At 46.5% G+C, this 20,286-nt stretch overlaps 1 protein-coding gene across 1 annotated transcript; it reads right to left on the bottom strand.

The window, feature by feature from the left end:
* Positions 1 to 6,422: 6,422 nt before the first annotated feature.
* LOC120671017 (probable protein transport Sec1b) lies at positions 6,423 to 20,229 on the bottom strand. Its single transcript, XM_039951237.1, has 22 exons — positions 19,839 to 20,229; positions 19,702 to 19,760; positions 19,299 to 19,380; positions 19,046 to 19,124; positions 18,877 to 18,927; positions 18,674 to 18,770; positions 18,550 to 18,582; positions 18,041 to 18,169; positions 17,128 to 17,313; positions 16,932 to 17,015; positions 16,757 to 16,852; positions 16,602 to 16,672; positions 15,917 to 16,013; positions 15,170 to 15,295; positions 14,982 to 15,077; positions 8,097 to 8,216; positions 7,914 to 7,991; positions 7,370 to 7,569; positions 7,154 to 7,247; positions 6,975 to 7,064; positions 6,769 to 6,863; positions 6,423 to 6,681 (listed from the first exon to the last, which is right to left on the bottom strand). Exons 1-21 carry the CDS (start codon positions 20,206 to 20,208, stop codon positions 6,828 to 6,830), a joined length of 2,274 nt encoding a protein of 757 aa, XP_039807171.1. The 5' UTR covers positions 20,209 to 20,229; the 3' UTR covers positions 6,423 to 6,681; positions 6,769 to 6,827.
* Positions 20,230 to 20,286: the final 57 nt, after the last annotated feature.

Below are 20,286 nucleotides of genomic sequence, written 5' to 3'. Positions count from 1 at the left end.
AAGCCCATTGTTTATTTCGTCTCTCCCTCTCTCTCTCTCTCTCCATTTTCCATTCGCCCCTCCCTCTTCCCGCCCGCCGCCCACATTTCTCGTCCAGCTCCGGCGGCCGCCACCACCGCCGTAGCAGCGGGCTGCCGGCGGCGGCCAGCCACCCCTCCCCCTCTCTCTCTTCCCATCTCTTCCCCTGCCTCTCTACCTCCCTCCTACCCTGCAAACCCTAGGTCTCCATGGATGCTAGCTCGTCGCCGGTCGTGCTGACGGTCTTCGTTAGATCGCTGGACGACTCTTACCCATCTGGATCTGCGCGTTCCCGAGTCATGTTCATCCTTCCCACCCCACCCCCACCACCGACCGCGGTCGCGGGGGGCCGGATCCGCCGCACCTAGGTGCGGATCTGCACATCCCAGCACTCGGGGGCTTCCTTGTCGTCGGCTGGTGGCTACCAGGACAAGGTGTGTTCTATCCCCTCTCCCATGTTTATGATCCGCGCACATCCAAATCCTCTCCCATGATAGGGGTGCTGCGGGAGCCATTTTCAGGGATGCAGTAGTCGGAGTTTGTGCTGCTTGTTACCAACACATTCATACTTCCCCTTAACACTTCACCCTTCTCAATCCATCAGACATAGATTTAGTATGAAGTTCGATGATCTGTGTATTTCTAAATCCCTGCCTAGTAGTGTAATGTTTGTGCAGTAATTCCCTCCGATTGTCCTTTTAGTTAAATTCCTGCAGCATGATTAGATCATTTTTGTTCTGAGAGAATCACATTGCTCTATTTACACTCCTGTGAACTATTTGATTTGAATTGAAAAATAAAACCTACAAGTAATTTTACAAGTATAGTGCTTTTATTTTTGATACGTTCCAATTTTGCTTGCTCTGGTTGTTGGTCAAGCCATATTTATGATGACACTACAGACTGATTTATGGTGGTTGTAGCCATCATCTTGGTGTTGTGAAAAAGTTAGTTTGGAACAAATTTGGTTGGCGTGGCTATTACTGGTAGATTGTAATTTTCGTAGGTTTTAGAATTCATATATGATATTATTTGTGCCGTGCATAGCTTTCTTGCTCTGAAGTACTATAGCTCTGAGTATTTCTCTGAGTTGGCAGCAGGTGCGCTACATGCTGGACACGCTGCGGTAGAAGGACGAGGCGCTATATGATATTATTTGTGCCGTGCATAGCTTTCTTGCTCTGAAGTACTATAGCTCTGAGTATTTCTCTGAGTTGGCAGCAGGTGCGCTACATGCTGGACACGCTGCGGTAGAAGGACGAGGCGCTCATGGATCCAGCCATGGCGCTGCTCCCTGTGAGCACCTCAGCATAATTCTTTTTCTGTCAGTAATTACAGTGAAGTATTGGCAAACCCATAGAATTTGGTCTAGATCACAAACCATTAGCAGCTTCACTTCGCATTCGCCCTCTTATTGGATGCTATTGCTATCTAGGTACACATAGAATTTGCCTCCTGCCATCTAAAATAGCATTAAAATATGATTAGAAAGTATGAGGGATGCATCAAAGTAGGTAACTCAGTGCATTTATCCATGTAACAATGTGTTAAGAACATGGCGAACTCAGTGTATTTATCTGGGCAATTCTTCTGATTTTTTAGATATGCAACTCAATATATGTATTTAGGCAATAATCTGTTAATTATAGGTAGAATAATGCAAGTCTTTAGGCAATTTTAGGATTGAAGTTTTTGTTTGGGGGGGGGGGAGGGTGCACACTGATGCATGCACTTATAATTATTTTAAGGGGGTTAGCTACATTTTTTTGTTTTTTCAGACAGTCCTGCATTGATGACTAGGGGTAGTTTTTAGGCAGGTTTTTTCCTGCACAATCGTGCAGTAATGATTAGCGATGGATATCAAGATTTTTTTATTTTCTTTGATGAATATGGTTCATCAAATTTATTTTGGGGTTTATTATTTGTCTGCGATTTCAGCCCCTCAGCCTCTCATCAAGTCATCATCACTAACCTTTTTTTTATCTTGATAATATGTAGTTTATACGATGCCTAGAGATCAGAGTCAGCAACAAGGCCGGGCGATATCATCTGACACCATAGCCACACATCTTTTGTCCCGTTTTTGTATTTTTTTTACCGATATCTTCATGCATTTCCATTCTAGACAATAATACTTTTTCAAGCTAGACAAATTCATATATCAGACTAGGCATCTTTGCTACATCAAATTTATGTGTTACTATAAGTACACATTTGACAAGACAATAATGTGTTAAGAGCAAGGCAACAATATGTTATTAACAAGGTAGAATAATTCAAATCCTTAGGCAATTTTTTATATGTCATGTCACACTATTTTCCACTATACTACAGGTATCCAGCAGGAAAGGTAGAAGGACTTGAGTCCTGGAGAGAAGTGGTGGGTCTGCTGGACCAGCGAGCTCTTTTTTTGCGTACATGTAGCACTGAGGGACGTCTTTAAACATGCTGCCTTTTTTACTATTCCAAAAATAGTGTGGCCATACGACTGGTCTAAATTCGTACTAAATTACGGCCTAGCCGGGTCCTATTAATTAAGCATAGTTTTTTTAGCTTTTGTTTTATGCTCAATGAACTTGAATTGTTGCCTTTATTTCAATTAGGCACATCTACTATTTCCAACTAGTGATTTGTAGTGCACCATATACCCTGTCTACTAGCTACTTTATGTTCCATACAACCTGGTAATGCATCAGCTTGCATATGTTGAAAGGAACAATTTTTTGTTTGCTCAGTTAAATTTCTCATTTATAATCACTAGGTAAAATTCTGACTTGTGTTAAGCCTTCAGTACGAAATTACCAGGCAACATATGGACCACTGGTTTCTAGGACTTTTCCTCCAAAATATTTGTGATTTATATCATTTCTTGCTTTTAACACTGGCTTGGCAATCTAACACTTCAGTAATTTTATAGCATCACTGTGAGATCTTTCTTTTTTTGTGTGTGCTCTGTTGGTTTTGTCGAAGTGTTTCTCTCACCAATCGTTCATGTTCATATCATAAGTGTATATTAGGCAAAACAAGGTAACTCATTAAGCAATAATATGCTCCTAGTTTAGGCAAAATATTTGCTTGGTTCACATCATAAGTGTATAAGTTGATGAAGGTACCTCTCCTTCCTAGTGTGATGCATGTGCTTGTCTGCATTGTAATTTCCAAAGTTGCTCACTTGTTCTGTTTCCTTTCTGTGTAGCCCACAAGCGGTTGGAGCAGCACATGATTTCTGGCTTTCCTGTGGTTGACGACAATGAAACTGGTTAGTGGATCCTAAATCTTTTGCCCCAGCTATCTTCTAGAGTTAGAGTGTTCTTTTGGTGCTATTCTGTATTTCTGTTGTTATTGAACCGCATAAACTTAGCTTAGTTCATCTAGTAACTTGAATTACACCGATAAGCTTGGTTCTTATTACATTGTTATCTCTGATGTCAATTATATTTCCAATGCAATTCCAATGCAATTTTACCTCTAGAAACACGAAGGTATATCGCTGTTTGCTAAAACTAGTTATGCAAAATCAACAGTAGAGTCTCTAATATTCATTTACTTAGGTTGACAGTAGCCCGATGATCATATATCGGGTTGAACGAATAGGCTGTTGTTTTTTTTACTTAGGTTGTGTCTTCGACTGTGTATTAGCTTTTTCTGATTTAACATAACACCTCATTGTTAGTTCAGCTAACGCATTTTCGTATGTACATGTCTAGTTATTCTAGTTATTTTTTATGAACATGTTTAGTTGTTCTGAACATGTCTAGTTATTAGCCTTTTCTATTCAGATAATTTATTCTGAATATGTCTAATTATTTCTGAATATGTCCATATAAACATGCACAACAATATTGAATGAAATATGCTTACTTTTATGAACATAATTGCTTAAGCGCACATACTTATTCTGCTATAAAAAAATTATTAATAGAACTAGAGTTGACAGAGAGGGCTGAGTTTGTGTGTTTCATCATCTAACTCCCTATAAATCCTACAACCCCTCCGTCGTGGTGGCCCCCTCGATGCATTTGACTTAGCCATTGACTCCCCCACCATCACTATTTTCTTCATCTGGTAATGTGCAATTTTTTTCCAAACACAAACCAATTATGATGCCAAGAGCACAGAAACACAACAAGCTCATGCGACATCATCCAATGCAGTGTGTTTTTCTGTCTTTTTTCCTGCAATACTATTATTTGTAGGCAACTTATACTAAATTAGCTAGCAAATTATTCAGTTCAGTTTAGCATTTTTGTGTTTTAACTTTAGCAATTTTCCTGTACTATGATGATATGTCATTTTCTGTTCTGCTAATGTAGGAATTTTTAGCAAATTCTTTAGGTTCTACTGACACAGGCAATTTATGTCTATAGAATTATAAGGCAAACTCTTTAGGTTGCATTCATCTATTCTTTTCATTGATTTTCATATCACAAAAAATAATGTGCGCTGTGTTTCTGTATTTTAACTGTTTCGCGTCTGTGTTTTGGGTGTCGATGTGGAGGTATTTTCATATCGAAGGGAGGCATAGGAGTAGTTTATTTAGTTTGTGTTGGAGGAATCAGGCAAGGGAAGAGGAAGTACAGGAGATTACTCGTAGTTGATAGCACAGGAAAACTAGTAAGTGGATCCATCCTTGCAGTTCCTGTTCCCCTTTTACTTTAGATCAATACCCTTAACAAAATAATTTGAGCATTCTTTGTGTGTGTAACATATGAAATTTCCATCCCTGAAATTATACCTTTAGGTTTGAGTTATCAATTTTTTTTCTAATCATCCGCCATCTTCTACTACTGATTTTAGTTCCTGCTTGGTGCTTGGTGTTAGAGAGTAGACTCATACAACCTTTGTGCTTTGGTCTTTTGAAAATGCTTCTGTCCATGTTCTAATTTGCTCATAATTTTTTAAAATTTTGCTTAAGAGATTTCAAAAGTTTGCTAACTTGTTGCCAACTGCAGCTACATTGTTTTGAGTCTTGAAGTTTTGGATCATGCTCATTGGCATTTACTCCTCTCTCTCCAAGGACTGGCTGAGTGCAATAGGGAGGATTGGTATCTGAATAATCTTGAAAATCATAATCAAACTCGGTTCAAATTCATTTTAATTTCCTTGCACATACCATTCCAGAAAGTCACAAAACTAATTAGAGCAATTTTCCATGCATCAAAAGGCAACTAAATATGCATCATCAGGCAATAATGTATTGTTAAAACATGTAGTTCAAACATTTTTCCTAGGCAAATCTTTGTATGTCTCTTTTCAACTTTATATTTTTGTTCCTAATTTTCAATCTTACAGGTATGCATCTATATCTACAATAGTGGAAATTTGGGAAGGGGGAGTAATGAGGCGGATCCAGCACATATATCCAGATACACACGAAGTTTAGGTTTTGCACTTCTAGCAACTTTGTAACACAAGATCTGCATTTTTGCATGAGGGGGTGTCCATTTTTTCGCAAATGGATCTCTTTTTGTTGCTGGAACCCTAAAAACATGTATCTGCAGATGGTGGCACATATAAATGTCTCTTTTGGATCGATTGATAAGTCTGTTTTGCTTTTGTGTGCGGCAAGTGGCAGCGGCAGTGCTAGATTTCCAGTTTTTTTGCTGGGCAATTTAGTTGGAGGGTTAAGGGAGAACGTGTTCACAGAGCCTACAAGTTTTTGCTTTTTTTTTTGGGCGCATGACAGGAGCTGGTTGGCGTTAAGAAATGTGGGAAACGGACGGGTGGTGGGGTTGCCAAAACTGGAAAGTGGATAATATAATATTATTTCCAAAAATGGACCGGCCGTACGGGGAGGTAATATTGCGGCCGGCCGTAAGTTAGCAGGATCCTTTTGTTAGTGCTACAACTTTGGTGCAGACTATTTGAATCGGTTAGATACCGATTTTGGAAGTTTTGGGCAGTCAATTTCGCGTCCGTGTAGCTGCCTGTTTATGTCTGAATCGGGCTGAAGCCGGCCGTTCCTATTCAGCCCGTCAGGGCGTCGCCGACACGCGGCGTCGTCGACGTTCCGCTGCAGCTCCTCAGCTGCGGCACGAACCCCCATGCGGCTGAACGCTCCTTCCGTGCCCCTCAAACCAAATCGCGCAGCTCTACTCTCTCCAGCTGCTCTCTCTCAATCTTTCTTTCTTCTTACTGGTACAAGTGACGACCCAAATTTGTCGACACTATCACTAAGACTGGCCTAACGGTCGTGGGAATATTTGCGTCCCACTAGCTAGGTTCACCTTAGGGGCTGTTCGGCTGGTGGAAAAGCCGGCTGATTTCGGCTGATTTAATAGTACCATGTGAGAGGAAACAAGCCAAAACAAGCCGAAATAAGCCGGGAAAAGACAAGCGAACAGGGCCACATGTATATGCAATAATTTGGTCTGTATTAGCATACAAACATCAATCTAGATTCATATATAAACAGTTTTTGGCAAAACCATCCTATCAGTTTTTCTATTAATCAGTTCGCCAACAACAACACAAAAAAAAGGACACAATGTTGTACACACGTCCCTTATTTTACATCCTAATATGCCAGCTCACTTCCTCAATTCAAAAATAAAGAAGAATAACGTGTGATCAGTTCGACAGACATCAGTCATTGGTGACAATTGACAACATCAACCTGATAAAATGTAGAACTGTTCATTGGCCAAGTATGTCTGCTGTAAGCTGCAAAAGCAAACGAATTAATATACTACGGATTGAGTAATTAAAAAAACGAACGAAAAGGATTGAGCCAATAAGAAGAGAATGTACCTTATATCGAGTACTATCAGGTGCGAGTTCATTCCATCGCTCAGCATGCAAACTAGTTGTTACTTGTTAGCGGCACTACCTATAGACTTCAGTTTCTGCAAGTGGCAGAGTCGTTGCATGAACAGAGCAGGCTGAATTTTAGCAATCCAGTGGGAAAGAATTGATGGGAAAAAAAAGGGAAACCTTAAGACAGATCGAGTTTTTACCGAAATAAACTGTGGAGGGTCATCGATGCTAGAAGAGCCCAAAACGATTTCGCGCTTCATTTTCATTGTAAGCTTGTGCACCGTGCGCAACTGATCCATTGGAGTGTGAAATGATAAATAAATATATATATGCACAACAGAAATCGAAATTACTATTTTGCAGTAAAGACACAACATACTTCAGATCTAGTGGCTCCACCAATCATGAAGACGAAAATGCGGTTGCCTAGCCTCTTGAATTCACCTGATGAGTGTCTCAAGACTGAAGAATCACTGCAAATCCAATTTATTATGATAAGAAAGTAGCCAAAGTTTGGAACCCACTGAAGTAGGTGTGTTACTCGAAATTCATAAGGCCCAAGAGGTCCAAACAGAAAATTATGTTTAATCACTACCTTGATTGAGAATCGCCAGAGTTCCGGGACTTAGCCCATTGCGGTGTCCGCCTTGACCTCATAGACATTGGCTGTGGGTTTTGTGGTGGTCCTGCCGTTGATGCTGTTTGAGTGGCACCTTGAGGAGCAGAACTTGGCTCACTCATAGATGGGTACTCTTTCAGAGGTAATTCACCTTTGCTCATTTTCTCAATTAGCTCCTGTTAATAAATCATGGAACTCCAACTGTTACCACAGATAATTCAACATGTAACGAAATTCATAAGAAAAAACTTGAATGTAGAAAAAATACACATGCACGTAAGAAAAATTCTGAAGAATAAAGGCAACATACTTAATCATAAATTTAAATAGTAATTTTATTTGGTTAATGGTAAGTAATTCTTGACCACAAGAACCTAAGGAGATACTCTCTTCAGTCAGGACTATACAACAAAATATAACTGCATACAGGTCAATCTTGCTGTTGGAACATCATAATAATTCTGATTTCTGACACAAAGTAATATTTGTTGAAGATAAGGGAAGGTCGGTAAGCACATGCCTCAATAAGTGGGAAAAATCGTGATAATGCCCATGTTTCCTCCCCGTCCTGTTTTTCTACCCTGGCAGCATTTTTCTTCTGGAATAAAAATTAGAAACATGTGAATACAGGGGAAGACTGTAGAAAGTTATTTCGTACAAAGTCGAGTTTCATCTCCATACGGAGAGAAAATCATGAGCTCACCTTTTGTGCATCAAATTTTAGAGAGAAAGTACTGGTCCTTGATGACTTTTTTGTATCTACACCTTCCAAGTATCTTAAGCACTTTATTACATCCATATCATCATGTGGAAGCTTTGCTAGCTGAATATCAATAAATTAGCTCGCTGTCATATAGCTATAGAACAAATAACATAACATGAAATTTGTTAACAAAAAATGTAGATGCTATTCTATAAAATTTGTTAACAAAGATTCAAATGACAGAATAATCTTTAGTTTCTGTGAAATCTTCTGTAATGCAAGATGATAACAGTCTCAGTCTATGCGGCCTAGGCTTATCTCAATGATTCAATCTGGGTTATTCGATTTTTTTTTCGCAGGTAGCATAATAGATAGCTTATAAAGGCAAAAGTATTTCAGATGAACTGGGATGCAAGTGTCCAAATACAAGATGTAAAAGCTACTCCTTACTAGCTTTAACCTCCTGCAGAGATAGATTAAACTTATTTAATACTATTGCTGAGCTGGATTTATGTCCAAGCTTTATGAATCGCATCATCAGGTAGTCCAAATAGTTGCATGAGCATTTTCTACCTCACACATCACACAGAAAAAATGGGGTCATGGTACCTTTAGTTATTGCCAAGTAGTGGTCTTAATTCATACATTTACTCCTATGTAGAAGCAATGCACATTACAATTTTATTATTCCCTATAAATAATCAAGAGCTGATATTAGCTTAGCCTGCAATCCGTAGTGTTGGAGTATATTGAGCCCATGTGTATAAAAGCCCATCTAGAGGCCCTTGTATTGGATCTATATATACCCACCCATCTAGGGTTGGAGGAATAGAGCAATTATTCTCTCCATCATGGTATCACTAGCTTAGGTTTAGGTTTTCTCCACTACTCTGTTTCCAGCGCCGGCCCCTCTGGTGCCCGCCGGCGCCGGCTCATGGCCGGCCGGCCGCCGGCGCCGCCGGCCTCTTCCTCCCTATCCCTCTCCTCTTTCCCTCCCCTCCCTTCCGCCTCCTCTGCTCCGGCTGCAGGTGCCGTGGATGCGTGGCCCCTGCTTCCCCGTGGTGCGGCGGCCGCCGCCACCGCCTGGGCCCAGCCCTCTGCTCCGGCCGCAGGCGTTCCAGCCGCCGCCGCCTGGCAAGGCACCTCCCCTGCTCGCGCGCCGCCGGTCGCGTGGCCCAGAGCCACCGCCGCCGCCCTGGCAGCTCGAGCCCCCCCGCCCGATCCGGCCGCTGCTGCCGCCGCCGCCGCGGCTGGCGCCGGCCCGGAGGTGGAGGGGGCCGTGGGGGCCGCGGATCCGCAGATCCAGGGGCCGCCGGGGCCGCCTGGACCACGGGCGCTGCCGCCAGGGACGCCCGACCTGCAGCCTGCGCCCCAGCCTGGGCCACACGCGCCTCTGCAGCTGCCTGAGACACCTGGGATTGCTGCTACCACAGCTGCAGCCGCGCAGGCCGCCCACCGCGTTGCCGTCGCCGCCGGGAAGCTGCCCGCCACCGACGACGCGCCAGATCCCGCGTGGCCTGGCCTCGGGATGTCGCCGGCGGACGCGCCGATCTCCGCCGCCGCCCTCCGCGGGCATCAGGCCGACGCCGCTCTCGCCGCGGCCCTCCTCGCCGCCAAGTCCGAGGCTTCGGCGGCCCAGGAGCGGGTCTGTGTAGCTGCCCTCGCCTGGGAGCGCGAGCGTGCCACGGCCGACGCCCTCGCCCTCCGGGTCGCCGAGGCGGAGCGCTTTCTCCGCATCTCCTCCGGCCAGTTGCCCGTCGACCCCGAGCCCAGCAGCTCCTCCTCCCGCCGTGCCCCGCCTGCTGGATCTGGAGCCCGGTACGACCCGACAGACCCCATGGTCGCCCAGCTCCACCTCCAGGCTGCCGGTGTCCAGAACATCAGGGCCCTGGTCTCCGTCCTCCTCGATCCCGTGTCCTCCTCCTACGGCCGCTGGCGGGACCAGGTCCTCCTCACCCTCCGCCGCTACGCCCTCGACGACCACGTCCTCGTCGACCCGCCGATCGAGGCGCGGGACGTGACGTGGCTGCGCCTCGACAGCGTCGCCCTGTCCTGGATCTTCGGGACCATCTCCCTAGATCTGCAGGACCTCGTCAGGACCCACGGCGGCACCGCGCGACAGGCTTGGGTGGCGCTCGAGGGGCAGTTCCTCGGCAACGCCGAGTACCGCGCCCTCCAGCTCGACGCCACCTTCCGCACCTTCGTGCAGGGGGACCTCTCCGTCGGTGAGTACTGACGGCGGATGAAGAGCATGGCCGATGCTCTTCACGACCTCGGGGATCCGGTGTCCGATCGGGTCTTGGTGCTCAATGTCCTACGGGGACTGAGCAGCACCTACGACCACCTGAAGGGCTGGATTGCTCGCCAGAGGCCCTTCCCCACCTTCTTGCAGGTTCGGGACGACCTCGCCCTCGAGGAGATCACCAGGGGTCTCGCACCCGGATCGTCCTCGCCCACCCCCGTCGCGCTTGTTACCACTCCACCGGCCTCCTCTGCTGCTCCTGCCACCTCCCTCCTTGGCGTTGCTACCGCTGGGCAGACCGGAGGAGGGGGGCCGTGGACGTCGCCGGCGACGGGGTGGTGGTGGCGGCACTGGTGGCCCTGCTTCTGGGAGCACCGGTACCGGTGGGGGCCGCCGGGGCGCACCGACTCCTCCCGCTGGTGTCCCTGCCGCTGGAGGTACGCCCTGGCCATCCTTCAGCAACCCATGGTCAGGGTGCATCTCGATGTGGCCGTTCCAGGGTCCCGGAGGGGGGCCTCGTTCTCAGCTCCAGCCGGCGGCCATGTTCATTGGCACTGCCCCACTCTTCGCGCCGTCCTGGATCCCGCCCGCTCAGCCCAGCCAGCAGCCGACCTGGCCTGGGGGGTGGGACCAGGCTGCTCTGGCGCAGTCCTTCAGCACCATGGGACTAACGCCGCCGACCAGCACCGAGTGGATCGCCGACTCGGGCGCCTCGTTCCACACCACTCCCGATGCTGGTATCCTCTCTTCTGTCCGACCCCCACACCCCTCTTGTCCTTCTTCTATCATGGTTGGTGATGGATCTTGCCTTCCTGTCACCGCCGTGGGTTCTGCTCCTCGTCTTCCTCATGTTCTTGTTGCTCCTCAAATGGTTCACAACCTTCTTTCTATTCGCCAGTTTACTGCTGACAACTCCTGTTCTATCGAATTTGACTCTTCTGGTCTTACTGTGAAGGATTCGGCTTCCCGGCGTCCACTTCTCCGATGTGACAGCCCGGGGCCCCTTTACACTCTTCGGCTTCCTGCTTCCGCTGCCTCGCCTTCGGCTTCTTCGTCTTCTGCTTTTGCCGTGCCGCCTTCTTCCACCACCTGGCATCGCCGGCTAGGTCACCCCGGCCGCGACGTTTTGGCTCAGCTCCGCCGTAGTACCGATGTTCCATGTACTAGGGCTCCTGCTGAGCACCTCTGTCATGCGTGCCAGTTAGGTCGTCATGTTAGACTTCTATTTTCTTTTTCTTCTTCGCATGCTGCGGATGCTTTTGATCTCATTCACTGTGACCTGTGGACATCTCCTATACTCAGCATGTCTGGCTATAAATATTATCTGGTCATTGTTGATGATTTTTCTCATTACTCTTGGACTTTCCCTTTGCGCGCTAAGTCTGAGACCTTCCCCACCCTCCTCCACTTCTTTGCCTGGGTGTCCACTCAGTTCGGCCTCACCGTTAAGGCCGTCCAGTGTGACAACAGGCGGGAGTTCGATAACTCCACCTCCCGGTCTTTCTTCCTGTCTCGGGGTGTTCAGCTGCGTATGTCTTGTCCGTATACCTCTCCTCAGAACGGCAAGGCTGAGCGGATGATTCGCACGACGAACGACGTCGTGCGCACCCTTCTGATCCAGGCTTCTCTCCCCCCGCGCTTCTGGGCTGAGAGCCTCCACACCGCCACCTACCTGCTCAACCGCCTTCCGTCCACTACTTCTCCTGCTCCCACTCCACACCACGCTCTTTTCAGTACCCCTCCTCGCTACGACCACCTTCGGGTCTTCGGGTGTGCGTGTTACCCTAACACTTCCGCCACCGCTTCTCACAAGCTGGCGCCCCGCTCGACTCGTTGTGTGTTTCTTGAGTACTCCCCTGACCACAAGGGGTACCGATGCTTTGACCTCACCTCTCGCCGCGTTCTGATCTCCCGACACGTCGTTTTCGACGAGTCGGATTTCCCCTACTCCACCTCCTCCACACCTTCTTTTGATCCCGAGCTCGCGTCTCTGTTTGCAACTGACCCGGTGGTTCAGCCACCGTTACTTGTCTGTCCTTTTCTTACAGGTTTTCACGGCGCACCGGCACCGCTTCCGGTGATCCCTGCTGCGCCGAGCACGGCCCCGGGGCCCGCGGTCGCGCCACGCGCGCCCCCCGGACCTCCGGTTGTGCCGCGCACGGACCCGGTGTCTTCTGCTGCGCCTCGCGCGGCCCCGGTGCCTTCCCCTGCACCTGAGTGGTACGCTCAGCCGGTGCAGGTGTACCGGCGTCGTCCGGCGCTGAACCCGGCGCCGCAGCGGTACGCTGAGCCGGTGCAGGTGTACCGGCGTCGTTTCGCGCCGACACAGGCTCCGGCTCCTGCTCCGGAGGCTCCTGCGACGCCGACACCGGAGCCGTTGCCTCCGCCGCCTCCTCCGGCTCCCACTCGCGCAGAGCCGGAGGTGTACCACCCGCCGGTCATCCATCGGGATCCTCGACATATCCATCCCATGGTGACTCGGCGGATGGCGTCCCAGGCCGCGATTCTCTCCGCCACCGAGGGAGAGCCGCGGGTCTCTCCGGTACCCTCCTCTGTCCGCGACGCCTTGGCGGATCCTCACTGGCGTCGCGCGATGGAAGAGGAGTACGCGGCTCTTCTTGCCAACCAGACGTGGGACCTCGTGCCGCGTCCGTCTGGTTGCAATGTGGTGACTGGCAAGTGGATCTGGATGCATAAGCGTCGGGCTGACGGCACACTGGAGCGCTACAAGGCTCGCTGGGTTCTCCGGGGGTTCACTCAGCGGCCTGGTGTGGACTATGATGAGACTTTCAGCCCGATTGTGAAGCCCGCTACGGTGCGCACGGTCCTCTCACTTGCGCTCTCGCGCACTTGGCCTGTGCACCAGCTGGACGTGAAGAATGTATTTTTTCACGGCACCTTGTCAGAGACTGTTTACTGCTCTCAGCCTGCGGGATTTGTGGACTCGAGTCGTCCGGATATGGTCTGCCGGCTCAACAAGTCTCTCTATAGACTGAAGCAGGCTCCACGGGCTTGGTACTCTCGGTTCGCCACATTCTTGCTGACACTGGGGTTCACCAAGGCGAAGTCTGACACGTCTCTCTTCATCTACCGCTGTGATGATGAGACGGCATATCTGCTGCTATATGTCGATGACATTGTGCTCACAGCTTCCAGTCAGCAGTTGCTTCAGAGTGTCATCTCCTCTCTGCAGCAGGAGTTCGCTATGAAGGATCTTGGTCAGCTCCACCACTTCTTGGGCGTTACTATTGAGCCTTGCCCGTCTGGTCTCCTTCTGCACCAGCGGCAGTACGCCCTCGATATTCTGGAGCGGGCTGGGATGACTGATTGCAAGCCCTGCTCCACTCCAGTCGACACTCAGGCGAAGCTATCTGCTGATCTGGGTGATCCGGTGGCTGACCCTGCAGCCTACCGGAGTCTGGCTGGCGCTTTGCAGTACCTCACCTTCACCAGGCCAAACCTCACCTACGCTGTTCAGCAAGTCTGTCTCCACATGCATGATCCCCGGGAGTCACACCTTGCTGCGCTGAAGCGTCTCCTCCGGTACGTCCGTGGCACTGTGGACCTCGGCCTGGTACTTCACCGCTCGTCCTCTGCTGAGCTGGTGGTCTACACCGACGCTGACTGGGCTGGCTGCCCGAACACTCGTCGCTCCACCTCCGGCTACGCCGTCTTCCTGGGTGGCAACCTGGTCTCCTGGTCGTCCAAGCGGCAGCCGGTTGTCTCCCGCTCCAGTGCCGAGGCGGAGTACCGAGCTGTTGCTAACGGCGTGGCGGAGGCGTCCTGGCTGCGACAGCTCTTGGCGAAGCTCCACAGCCCGCTCGCCAAGAGCACGCTCGTCTACTGCGACAACGTCAGCGCCGTGTATCTCTCCACCAACCCCGTCCAGCATCAGCGGACGAAGCACGTGGAGATCGACCTACACTTCGTGCGCGACAGAGTCGCCATCGGCGATGTTCGGGTACTCCATGTCTCGACTACCTCCCAGTTTGCTGACATCTTCACGAAGGGGCTGCCCTCGTCGACCTTCTCGGAGTTTCGATCCAGCCTCAACGTAGCCGGTGGCTAGTTGTGGCTGCGGGGGGTATTAGCCCTTTTGTGCTCTACTTGTACTCTCATCTTGTCCAGTCTTGAACATCGCTGCGTCGGTTATTCAGACTGCGGGGGGTGTTAGCTTTCTTGTTGTCCAGTCTTAAACACCGCTGCGCCGGTAGTTCAGACTGCGGGGGGGGGGGGTGTTGGAGTATATTGAGCCCATGTGTATAAAGGCCCATCTAGAGGCCCTTGTATTGGATCTATATATACCCACCCATCTAGGGTTGGAGGAATAGAGCAATTATTCTCTCCATCACGTAGTGCGAATAACCACATGATAGTTTTAAGCACAAGTTGCTTTTGTATTGACATGTACTAATCTGAGAGAGGCATATGGGAATTATGTAGGATTTAGCAACTAGAATAAGATATCACATATATGGCACATTCCAAATATCTAGTCCCTTTTAATATGCCCAATACTCATAATTAGTGAGAGCAAATCAAGGTTTCCTCCAATGTCATGGTATATCTTTGCATCTTGAATAAGGCGTGCACTATTTATACAATCGATAGCTCATAAGCAGTCAAAAATTGATGTGAGATACCTGCATCAACTTTTCCCCTTTGTCACCTTCAAACTTTTCTGGATATACAATTGCATATATAATCAGCAACCTCAGTTTGTTTTCTGGACTCATATCCTTGATAGTAGCAAGCATGTCAAGCAAAGAACAAAATCAATTGAAAGGGACTTAGCAGCAAGCCTGTTTTTTGTTTCTCTTTCTGAACAAACCTGCTTTGACCTAAGGATGCTGATCACCTCCTTAGCTCCTGCATCTCCAAAAACCAGGTCCTGCTCCAGCTGCCCAATGTCACGGAGCCCATACTCCCTGATAAACCTATTAATTTTACCAGCAATCTGAAAAGGAGACCAATCGGAAGTTTTAGTACTCATCAATTGAAATTAGAGGTAAATATAACAAAGGTTGCTGTTCAAAGTAGCAGTTAGGGCCTGTAACATAATGAACTTTATTTCTTCTATAAATGAAATGACACACAGCTCTTCTGCAATGTTCCAAAAAGATGTTCAAATGCAAGGCACTGAGCCATAAGATGCATGAACTAAATATGGACAACATGCATTAAGGTGAAAACAAGTGCCTTTAAACTACAACTGTTTGCTTTGAACTATATTCTATGCTTAACTATGTGGGTAAAACATGTAAATGTGCAAAGGAAGATAATGACATTTCTTACCATGTTAAATAGTTTATTTTCTACCATGGCTGCAATAGATTCCATAATCCATCATGAGCGATGAACCATCTTTTGGTGCCCCTTTATAATTATGTACCATAAGATAATATAATTTTTTTAATGCTAATATGATTTTCTTCTTGCATCTGTATGAAAGTTAATTTCCTAATTCCCTTAAATTTATAAATATAGGAAATGGTAAGTGATGACTTGTAAAGAAAAAGATTAAACATCAGAACAGAAAAGCGTATAGGGCAGATATTCTTTGAGAGCAACAATCTACCTCTATATGTAGTGTCAATTTCTCAACTTGATCACTATATTGCGGCAATGCTTGAACGATTTTCTGCAGATCCCTTGTTGAGATTTCACCACCATCTCTAGTTGAAAATGGAAACGTCACTATCATTTATTATGCAAGAATTTGGAAATATTATGCATTTTATGGTCTGGCATCAGAAGTAAATTTTGTGCCACTTGTCTTGCAGCATTAAATCCAAATAAAATCACTTGTTCAAAAGAATGCTATATATGCTACTAAGATGCATATGTTTATATTTTGACCTTTGAATAAATGTGCCACAGATAAATATCCAGCACAAGGGTTGAAATAGAATATGACTAACATCAGCAGTCCACTAACATCAGCAGTCCAGAACTGTAAATAGCACTATGACTAAAAACCATAAATAGCAGCAGTAACAAAAAAAATATGAGGCATTCTCAGTGGCCGTGCCAGGCCCCATGTGCCTGTGCTGCAGCCTGGGTCCTAAGCCTAAATCGACAGTGGTACAGCTGACTAAAAAATAGGTAAAATGTTGAAGCTAGTAAGAAGTTAGCTATTCAGCACGGGGCTTGATTTGTTTCGGGCTCCGCCCCTGGGCATTCTTATGAAATACTGTACTAGGATACACCGTGCCCAAAAAAAGCACTCACAATTACATTCGAAATTGAGAAAGGTTATGCACCTTGAATGTAGTTGTGCTGCTTTATTCTTGGAAACAAAATTATTCATCTTTTCGTACAATCTCTCACTAGCCTGGCATTTTAATTAGTGTTAGGAATAATAGACCAAAATATAGTTAAGCGATTGAAATGCACCAATAAAACACATAAGACTCACATCAGCTATGTGAGCATGGCGAAGCTCAAGCCAAAGAGGATCATGATCCTCCAATACAGCCTCCTTTTGTTCAGGTTCCGAACCTGCCTTTGATACCTTCCAACAGAAAATAACATTAAGAATAAGGAAACTAAAGAGAATTAGTAGCTCGTTACTAATATGATACTACAATTACCTCGTATATGTATTTGGTACCATCCATTTCAAGTAGATCATGGCACATTGCATCATAGGTCCATTCATGAATAACAGGTGCTATCTTTGCAGTCATATGAAATTGTTGTAAGCTGTCATGAGTACATTGATGCTGTTTGCTATATTGACGATCTTTACTATACTTTTAAGATGAATAACAGGTTATGCTTTAGCACCTGATCTATAGGCCTGTCAACAATGAGCAGTTCACATGTCTCCTTCTGGGGAAATTCAGGAATTGTTGATTTATATTTTGACACAATATCCCAAACAGCAGTAGCAAGCCACTTTGGAACCATATCAAATTTAGTAGTTGCGGAAGCATCTCCTTTCGGTGCCCGATACCGCACACATGGAAATTCCTGCACAGTACTTACATCAGCTTTCGTGTTTAATAAAAAAGGGGAATAATAAGGCTAATTATTTATAAAACAGCGCAATAGAGCTAGAGATATAGTTGCCTCTGTTGCTAATTAAGATAGGAGATAGTCATAAATGCAGGAAATCTAAAGTTAGCATTGTAGACCACTACCTCCTTTTCAAAATGTAAGAAATTTTAGTGGTGGATATAATAAAACTAATTTGATGTCCTAGATTTTAGTGTATTTTTCATAAACTTGGTCAAAAATTTAGAGAATGCTTGACTTTGGAACGTTTGCTATTAGTATATCTATATCATGGTTTTAATCAAGTTCCACCTAGAGTATACTGATGCCATATTATATTCATTTAAAATTCCGGACTGTAGTTACCCAACACGAGAGGTGCACCATGGTAAAATGTAATGTGGATCAAGTAAAAACACGCTGGTGCAATCAAGATTTAGGCCAACGAGCATATATAAAAAATGTCACCATCCTGCTAGCTAACATGTTTGTCAGTAAAAATTCAAGCAATAAGTATGAAAACTAACTACGAACAACATATGCTGAAATTTATTGCCTTTTTTGATAATTTTACACTGCTTGTCTTTATGGAAGTGATACATACCTTAGCTAGCTGTGTAACTGTTATTAAAAAAAAGAGGAATTTTCTACTAATTATCAGTGGGCATGAATAGATTGTAGCAAATGGAGTTCACTAACGTACTTTCAATGATGCAAATGCGGTCGCGATGCGAGTAGACATCGTGCTTATAGTATCGTTGAATGTTTTGGAATTATGTTCACTTGGGCCATATAAATCAGTCAGCGCCGTATCATGGTCAGTTACGAAGCCCTGCATATACGACAGATAAAGTTAGTAGTAGAGTGATCATCATACCATAGACAGTGAGCAGGAGACAAAGACATGCAAATACAAGTGCATCCAGCATGTTTACTGGAATGGATTTCCTATGCTTATCACTTTTAAGAAAATCATATTTGGAAATTTTAAAACCATTTAATTCTTTCATATTGCAGGTGCAGAAGTTCCAATCTATGTAACAAAACCAACGACAACAATAGTTTGGTCACAACAATATATTCTTAATTATTTTATTGAATGTTTGTGGCTGACACCGACCAGAAAAGGAAAAAATAATTAAGTGAGCATATGGTACTTTCATATATTAATCTCAGAATTTATTGAAACGATGTAGATTGAAAGCTGAATACCTGCATGTCAATAGTAAAGAATTCCAAATTCATCTGCAATCAATTGAATCACAGCATTAGAATTTATTAGAAGAACTTGTGCCATAGCTCAAAGCAATGAAAGATACATTGCAAAATAACCTACCTCTCTTAGTGCACCAATCCGTGGTATTACACTGCTGTCATTCTTTATGTAAGATACCAGCTCCTTAGGAATTGGTGAACTAAAGAAGATGTATGCCCTAGCGTTTGAAGTGAAATCATCAGCGTGCGACTCAAAATTTATTACATCTGAAGCTTTTGGAAATGAAATTCTAGCTACAAACTAGAGGTGGCAATTCAACGTACTTCCTGTACAGTGGACATCTCCCAGACATATCAGAGAGAAGCATTATGACACTGCAGATTGCAGGAAATATGCATCAGAGAAGAGAGCTCAAGATGAATAACATATTTATTGTGCCACATGGTAAAATAGATGCTGCCATGGGGCATAGCAGTGCCTGCTGAAAATTACTTCTCTTTCAGTGGCTGCAGAAAGTAGATTGCATCCATTGAAGGCATTGGCTCCCTTCTCTTGAACAGATCTTCGACCACTGCAGGATATGGCAGTAAGATTATTATACATAAACTCCTCCAACCGATCAGCTCTGCCCAAGTGTTATTGGCCAAAAAACAGGTCTCTTGCAAGGAAACGCAGTAAGAACATGGTAACCACCACCCATTTACTTTCTTCTAGACGATCATGCATCCAGGTCTGGGAAACTTACACGAAATCCCTGCATCGGTAATTTCCGCCATCTTGCAAGCATAACCCATGATCTTCACTGTAAACTTATCCATTATAAGAACCTGCAAATGTGACAAATTTGTAGCTCAGATAACCACGACAACTAATTAGTAGTGCTCAGACTGATCGGGGTACGTCCATAGCAAATGTGCCAGGATCATGACATAGCTTGGGGGAAGAGCCACGCTTGTTGCATTAAGAAAACAGCAATGTGAAGGAATGCGACGCGAGGATTGGCTTCTTAACCAAATGACACACTCAAATCTATGAATGTAAACTTTTTTCGTTCAAAATGGTACATTCTGAACAGGTTGGCAGTAAGCATGGGACGAGCAGAGTATGCATAAATAAATCAAACAGCCGTGCAGGTGTATCAAAATTACCTTCCACGAGCTCTTGGTCTCCTTATCCTTGTCCGGCTTCAGCAAGTCCTTCAGTATCCCTGCAGGGCGCAAAGCGGATTGAGATTGTGGGAGGCGGCCATCGAAGAGCCGATTCAGAGTCGCGCGCGTGCACGTACGGTCGCGGCAGATGTTGCGGAAGGCCTTGGGGTCATCCGCCGGGGCGCCGAAGTCCATCGACATCTCGCTGCCGACGACTCCGAACCGATCCGATCCGATCCGATCGACGACCTCCGCACCACCACCACCAGCTCCCTCTTCCTCCGCCTCTTGTCGCTCCCACACTAGCCTATTATCCTGATTTAGCCGGCCGGGAATGGCGACGAGCGCAGTGGGTGCGTGATAGGTGCGTGCGCGCATGCCCGCGCGGGGTGGGGAGGGGAGGAGGGACGGAGGGAGGGAGCAGGCGGCGCGTGGGGCCCGCCGCGATCTCCGCTGGGGAGGAGAGGAGGGCGACGATGCCCAAAGGCGCTGGAGGGAGGATGCCATGGGCGCACACGACGAGTTGCAGCTTCGTTGCATGCACGTAGTGGCGCGCTACACAACTGCAAATCTTTCCCACGAAAC

Source organism: Panicum virgatum, chromosome 4N (genome assembly GCF_016808335.1).
Source record: "Panicum virgatum strain AP13 chromosome 4N, P.virgatum_v5, whole genome shotgun sequence".
Taxonomy (NCBI): Eukaryota; Viridiplantae; Streptophyta; class Magnoliopsida; order Poales; family Poaceae; genus Panicum; species Panicum virgatum.
This window is presented reverse-complemented; position numbering and strand designations above follow the sequence as displayed.